This window comes from Triticum aestivum, chromosome 7D (assembly GCF_018294505.1).
Source record: "Triticum aestivum cultivar Chinese Spring chromosome 7D, IWGSC CS RefSeq v2.1, whole genome shotgun sequence".
NCBI lineage: Eukaryota > Viridiplantae > Streptophyta > Magnoliopsida > Poales > Poaceae > Triticum > Triticum aestivum.
The window spans coordinates 53,588,549-53,595,966 of NC_057814.1; the positions used below are offsets into that span (position 1 = coordinate 53,588,549).

The 7,418-nt window shown below is 46.8% G+C and overlaps 1 protein-coding gene across 1 annotated transcript; it reads left to right on the forward strand.

Moving 5' to 3' along the window:
- The first annotated feature begins 2,626 nt into the window (after positions 1–2,626).
- Positions 2,627–5,921, forward strand: LOC123167007 (peroxidase 1). Its single transcript, XM_044584846.1, has 3 exons — positions 2,627–2,937; positions 4,696–5,127; positions 5,208–5,921. The coding sequence occupies exons 1-3, from the start codon at positions 2,716–2,718 to the stop codon at positions 5,598–5,600; spliced, it is 1,047 nt and encodes a 348-aa protein (XP_044440781.1). The 5' UTR covers positions 2,627–2,715; the 3' UTR covers positions 5,601–5,921.
- The last annotated feature ends 1,497 nt before the right edge of the window (positions 5,922–7,418 follow it).

The window sequence follows — 7,418 nt, forward strand, 5'->3', positions numbered from 1 at the left end:
CCGTCACCACGACGTCGTGCTGCCGGAACTCATCTACTACTTCGCACGTCTTGCTGTATCAAGAAGGCGAGGACGTCATCGAGCTGAACGTGTGCTGAACGCGGAGGTGCCGTACGTTCTGTACTTGATCGGGACGGATCGTGAAGGTGTACGACTACATCAACCGCGTTGATAAACGCTTCCGCTTTACGTTCTTCAAAGGTATGAAGATGCTCTCCCTCTCTAGTTGCTATGCATCTCTTAGATAGATCTTGCGTGAGCGTAGGAAATTTTTGGAAATTGCATGCTACGTTTCCCAACACCTAATGACAACCACATCGATTGCGGCTGACAAGGAAGTAAGAAATGTAGTTTTTTGGAATCACAATGATAGATCAAACGCCTCCTTCTACAGTGAAAGTTTGCTCAGTCTACATGGCCAGTCATTCCAGAGGAGACACCTCTTTTGGTCGGCGTTCTCTGTAGTGGCCTATACCATATGGATGAGTCGTCGTAATTGCATGGTTATCTAGAAGGTGTTCTAGCGACATGCTACTGACTCTGCTATGTGGTGGTTGCTTTCTACGTGGAGGGACACAAACTAGCTAGTTTGCACCATGAATTTTCTTCAAATGGTTGGCCACTAAATTTCATCATACCTTTAGAATTTGGCTCCTCCGCATCATGGCCCATGTGTCACTTATTCTTTCTCTTTTGGGCATGTTTGTGTTGTTGACCAATCAGACTTTTTGCTTCTTACATTAGAACTAATACTTGTTGGTATATGAATTTGTTTGGTGCTTTATCTGTGCACAATTGCGAAAGCCTATTCCCTGATCCCCCTTAACCCCATGCAGCCCATTCACATGAGATGCAGTCTCTGCTTCTTGAATATATTGATGACTTGTGTTCATCATCACTAGAGGAACCGGGCATATGCGAACATGATTGCAACTGAATTTATCGGCTATGAATTGTTGATGTGAAGGTGGTCCGGAAGCTTCATTACATTTATAGGCATGTATGGATGTACGCATCTATTGTTGATGTAAAGGTGGTTTGGTGGCTCACTTGGTTGCGTTTATGGCTTGTATGACTGCACACATCTATTGTTGATTTCAATGTACTCCGGTAGCTCACTACGTGTATTTTTCTGCTTGTATGCCTGTATGTGTCTCAGCTTTAGTACATGAGGTACTTCTCTTAGTTTTCGATCCACAAAACTCGCATGCCACAATTGTGACCTCGATTCTCTTGGTGGTCACTCTTGGTCCTCTCGATGCTGGTCATCGCGATACCTTTGATCCCAACCCTCTATTTTCTAGCAAAAAAAAACATTTTCCTCATTTTCCACCTTACAAGATTGTTTGTGCATATAAACTAGAAAAAGTCTGATAGAACCATCAAGATTTGTGACGAACATTACTACCTGAGAAGGAGGATAACCCCCGACCATATTTTTATGAAAAAGAGGATAACCTTCGGCCTCTGGATCAGGACCGTGCATGCAGCCATATTTCATTAAGAATACAAAATCCAGTATCCGACCAACATCGCCCTGGAAATAAAGTGGAAGAAAAAGCCAAGACCGCATACCTCACGAAGTAATTCCATCAAATAGCCACTAATAATATGTTACAAGACGAGAGCAAAACAAAAAATACGCAGCTCCTAGGCTATGCCTTCAAGAATGAATCGCCATACATGCACCGGTGATGGCTAGTCCAACAAAACATTGAACTCTGGATTATCATCTCCAAGGCCAAGCCTCAATCCTCCACCTTCAGGAAGGAGATGATGCAGGCCTGCGTCAGCCAGATTAGAGATCTTGTGTTTCCACCCGATTGCATATGTGCCACCATTCCTTATCCGGGTACGGACGCCTCGATAATCCGATACCTCTGGAGAAGACACCAGAAGACAGGCGCCCCATACCGCCAGTCTCCCGATACTATCTGACCAATCACAACTCCTGCGGCCCAACAATTTGGCCTGAGCGATCCTTCCGAGGGGAGCAGTATAGATTGATTTTAACCTTCGGATCAATGAGAACCAAACGTCCTATATTTACTTGAAGGTGCCGTCAAGGAGCTCAATAACTATTACTCCCTCTGTAAACTAATATAAGAGTGTTTAGATAACTAAAATAGTAATCTAAACACTCTTATATTAGTTTACGGAGGGAGTACTGTAGTAGTTATCCACTGCAACAGGCAGGCCACTACACATTCCCCGCTGGTACCATTTCATGATGCTTTCACTGCTTTTATATGTGTTGCGTGTATGAATGTAACGTAGCTGCCTAGTCCATTTGTTGGGTGGTGATAACGTGTGCTGTATCGATCGTCAATAAAGTGTGTCTACAAACATGCATGTTTGATGGACGGAATAATTGCACGCTATCAGCTTATGCTTTTGAGGAGAGATTTTCAAAAGCAAGTTGCCACTCATTCATCTGCGCGTTTCACCTTTATTCCTTGAGTCCTGTGATGATCTTTGGACCTACGGCTTGTAGGATGGTGGTGGGGTTAGGCCGCGGCTAAGATTAAAGCAGATCGAGACATGTCTTTGTCTCCATCCCCGCCCCCCTACATCATGTAGGTGTTCTTTTCCAAAGGAACTTGTTACGTGCCAAACGGCCCAAGACCTAAAGTGCCAGTGTCTCCATCCACCTATATAAACTCTCAAAGAGCTGTGAAGCTCAAAGCACCATCTAGATTGGACTAGCAAGAATCCATGGCTATGCAAGGCAGAACCGGCATAGCCCTCATAGCGGCGCTCTGCGCCGTGTGCTTGCTGCCAGGTCTGGCCACGGCGCAGCTCCGGGTGGGGTTCTACCAGAAGAGCTGCCCCAACGCCGAGGCGCTTGTCCGGCAGGCTGTGGCGGCCGCCTTCACCAAGGACGCTGGCATCGCCGCCGGCCTCATCCGGCTCCATTTCCATGACTGCTTTGTCAGGGTACGTACCTATCGGCATTTTGAGTGCATGACTGCGTATACATTTCGGATCAATTGTGCCAACGCGTGGCTAGCTCCAACCTCCAGGGGCAAAGAAAATAAGAACACCTGTGGTGTTATACAGCATGTTTGCTAGTAGCAAGACAAACATCTAGCCCTAATTATAGGGGCAGATTTTAATTCCTGAGAAAATTTATCAGTTCACTGGTACACCACGAAAATGTTCTGCCACATCAGCGTGTAAAGTTAATTCGGTGAAAATCATCGTAGGTTTAGCCCTTTTTTTTCATTTGATTAACTAAAGAGAGGTATAGTGTCGTGGTCAGTTATATGATGTGCTCTTTCTTCTTTTTTAGGAACGTTTTTTCTCTTTTTTGAGGATTGAGAATCGGAACCGTTGCTATATATAGGGAGAACTGCAAAGCCATATTTTGCAAAACTGAAAAGCTAAATGTGTTATCTCTGGAGATAAAGGGAAAGTCAAAAGCAGAAAGGCCAAATGTGTTATCGCTCGAGACAAAGGGTAGAAAGTATAAAGCTTAAAAGTACTCCCTCCGTCCCACAATATAAGAGCGTTTTTGACACTAATGTAGTGTCAAAAACGCTCTTATATTGTGGGACGGAGGGAGTAGTAAACTATGAAAGTAGCAGGTGATATATTCCCTGCTGGCCAGCTGTTTTTCTTTCTTGTCAGATAACCCATATTCCCCTGCTGGCCTACTGTTTTTCTCTCTTCCGAGCCAAACCATTCATTGGACAAATCTCAGTGCCCTTTTCAATTGTCTCCCAATCCATGAATTCATGATTACTTTGAATAATTAATTATAATTATCCCTAGTTTTGAACCATGCAAAATCCTTCTTTAGAGCATCTCCAACGATAGCACGCCATCGTTGGTTAGCTATTAGCACATCATATAAATCCTACATGGAGATGGAGGTCTATGTATCCACATAAACATTGTCATATGGTATTTTTGTGTAGTACTATTCGGTTGATGATGTGGAGGCATTTCTGAATATAAATACTAACATACAAACTGTTGAAAATTGTCCTTAAAACAATTGCGGTTAAAACAACAACCGAAGAACCACATGAAACAAAGATATGTAAATGCAAAGGGATAATATATATTCATAGGGTAATATGTAACCAATTAAAATGCACGGCAATTGTCGGGTAATTTCATTGCTTAATGCGTTGATCACGAGTACCTGATGCATATGTAGGCTCCGTAGTGGAAGTAGTAGATCAATACCGAGAGGAGTAACGCAAAGCAGAAAAGGTAAATGTGTTATATCTATCGAGACAAAGGAAAAGCAGAAAGCAGAAAAGATAAATAATAGATAAAGGGAAAGCCAAAAGAAGAAAAGCTAAACTGGGAAACCATGAAAGTAGCAGCGAATATATGCCCTGCTGTTTTCCTGGTCCGGAGGCAACGCATGTTCCCCTCCTCGCCGAACCTTTCGTCAGACGAATCTCAGTGCTCGCATGCCATGCATACAGGCTTGCTTACTTGGTCGCCTTGTATAAAATGATATTGCACATGCATGCATACATGCAACCAATCGATATGTTTGACATGCTTTGCACTTTCGATGATTTTTTTTAATAGATATGATGTTTTGTGCAAAAATAAACAAATTGAAATGCAATTAGAAACGCGAAGAGTACTCAAATGCGAGCTAAAATTACAATGTTCACATGTGAGTGTGTAACTGGCCGAGAGTTAATTAATTTTCATCTTTACTTGATGCAGGGCTGCGACGCCTCAGTTCTGCTGGCCACCAACCCCGGCGGTGGCAGGACAGAACGGGTGGCTCCTCCGAACAACCCCAGCCTCCGCGGCTTCGAGGTGATCGACGCGGCCAAGGCCGCGCTCGAACGGAGCTGTCCCCGCACCGTCTCCTGCGCCGATATCCTCGCCTTCGCGGCGCGCGACAGCATCACCCTCACCGGCAACGTAGTCTACTCTGTCCCCGCCGGCCGCCGCGACGGCAGCATCTCTCGCGAGGAGGACGCCAACAACAACCTGCCCCCGCCGACCTTCACCGCGCAGCAGCTCATCGACCGTTTCAAGAACAAGACCCTCACCGCCGAGGAGATGGTCCTCCTCTCCGGCGCCCACACCGTCGGCCGGTCCTTCTGCTCCTCCTTCGTCGACCGCATCTGGAACGGCAACACGCCCATAGTACGTCCCTCTAGTGAGACACCATATTAGTTTACGTTGGCATGAAACGTGCGTACGTGTGTTGAACTATCATCTATCAGGTGGATGCAGGGCTGAGCCCGTCGTACGCGGCGCAGCTGCGGGTGCTGTGCCCGTCGAACACGTCGCAGGCGACGGCGCCGATCGACCCGGGCTCGCCCAACGTGCTGGACAACAACTACTACAAGCTGCTGCCGCGCGGCATGGGGCTCTTCTTCTCCGACAACCAGCTGCGGGTCGACGGGAACCTGAACGTGCTGGTGAACCGCTTCGCGGGGAACGAGACCCTGTGGAAGGAGCGCTTCGCGACCGCCATGGTGAACATGGGCCGCATCCAGGTGCAGACCGGGAACTGCGGCCAGGTACGGCTTAACTGCAACGTCGTCAACCCGATGTCGTCGTCGGTCAGCCTGGCGGGCTCAGTCGAAGATGATGGCCTCGCTGCCACGAGCTAGCCGAGAATGACGCATCGCCACGAAGTAGCCGAGACTGACGCACACACTTGGTGCACCGGCCGCGTCAGTTTGCCCTCTTTTTCATCGGATTTGCTAATAATCAGTGTTTTACTCGCCGTCGCCCATGTCTTTTTTTTTTTAGAATCATCGTCGCCCATGTCTGCACCGTGCATGTGTGCACTTTTATTTTATTTTACGTCCGAGTTGCCGCATGTGCCGAGTTTGTTTTGTCGCCAATCGGAATGGAACTCTACGCCTTCGTTAATTGTGCCCATTTGAATTGAACAACTCTATAAGTTATACTCTTTCCATTCCACTGTATAATTAGTTATGTAAGTGGTCAACAATACTATGCAATTTTGACTGAGTGTTATTTTTTGATAATTTGCAATTATAATTAACCAAACTCTCCACCTAAGAGCAATTTTAGAAGATTTGCCATGTCGGCCCGATCACTACAATAACCATCAATAATGGAATTTTGGCTGAAAATGCCACTCTAGCAGAGCCGTCATCCCGCCCTCAGTTGCCATAAAATTTAGAGCGCGCTCCATATACGAGACGCAAGACTACATGTTTAGTAGTAGTTGTGGGGGGTATGTGGAGCGAGCTCCACACACGAAACGTAAGACTCCATATCTGGTAGTTGTGTGGGGTATTTAGGGCGCACTCCACCCGGAAAATGGATTGACGTGACGAACATTTCACCTTCCCATTGCTCCTCCAGCCAGCCCCGCCATTTCCCTTCACTGGCCATAGCGTCGTCGCTCACCGCTTCATGCTACCCCCATTCCTCACCAATGACACCATGGTCGCCTCCGATCTCGTTGTTTTGGAGTCAAATCTGACAAGTTGAATGGTCATGTCTCATGCGCCTGTGATGGCCGTCCTCGATCCTGTCGGCGAAGAGTCCCGGCCGGGCATGGCTATGTCGTCGTGGGAAGGCCGCGGCCTTCGCCCCCCTCGCCCACCCCTGGGGCCGAAGTGGTCCTCGACGAAGGAACCGGAGAAGAAGGAATGAAAGAGGGTCACTGGTTGCCCTCGCCCCTCCTCTCTTCCTCCCTCCGCCGGAAAAACGAAGGCAGCCTCAAGTCATGTGCTAGATCAACAATGGCTATGAGGTGAATAAAAGGCACATTTACCTTGTATTATTGGGTTTTTGTTCGATAGAATGTGAGGTGGCACGCAAAATTCTGTTCAAACGTGCAATGTTTGTGATAATTTTTAGAATTTGGACGAATCGACCCCCAACGACAAATTATTTCTCAATAGTGTGATTGGTGATTCCGTGACGAACGATGTAAACCACAAGATAAAATCATTGACACTTTTTGAACATTAGTCCATCAACGATATGGAATTTGATCAATTTAATGCCAGCGCCTCGTCAAAGAAAGAAGGCAATGTGGGGAAGGCAAGGCGGGCTCCGTCCAAGAGGAGGGCCTCGTGGCCACGAGCTAGCCGAGATGCACACACGTGGTGCACCGATGGAGTCCATGTGTTCTCCCCGCCGGCCAGTTTTTGTTCGGATTTGCTATAATTATGATTTTTTTACGCGTCATCATCAGTGTCAGCATGCATATGTGTGCTTTTATTTATTTTACCTATATATACGTACTCCTTCCTGGAAGTACCATACTTCCAGTTGTGCCAAGTTTCTTGTTTTGCCAATCGGAATGAATCTCTACTCAATTGTGCCCATTTGAATTGAACAACTTCCATATAGTCTAGACGGTCAACATTTGGTGCACCGATCAACTCACTTGGTGTACCGTCCAAGAGGAGGGCCTCGTCGCCACGAGCTAGCCGAGACTGACG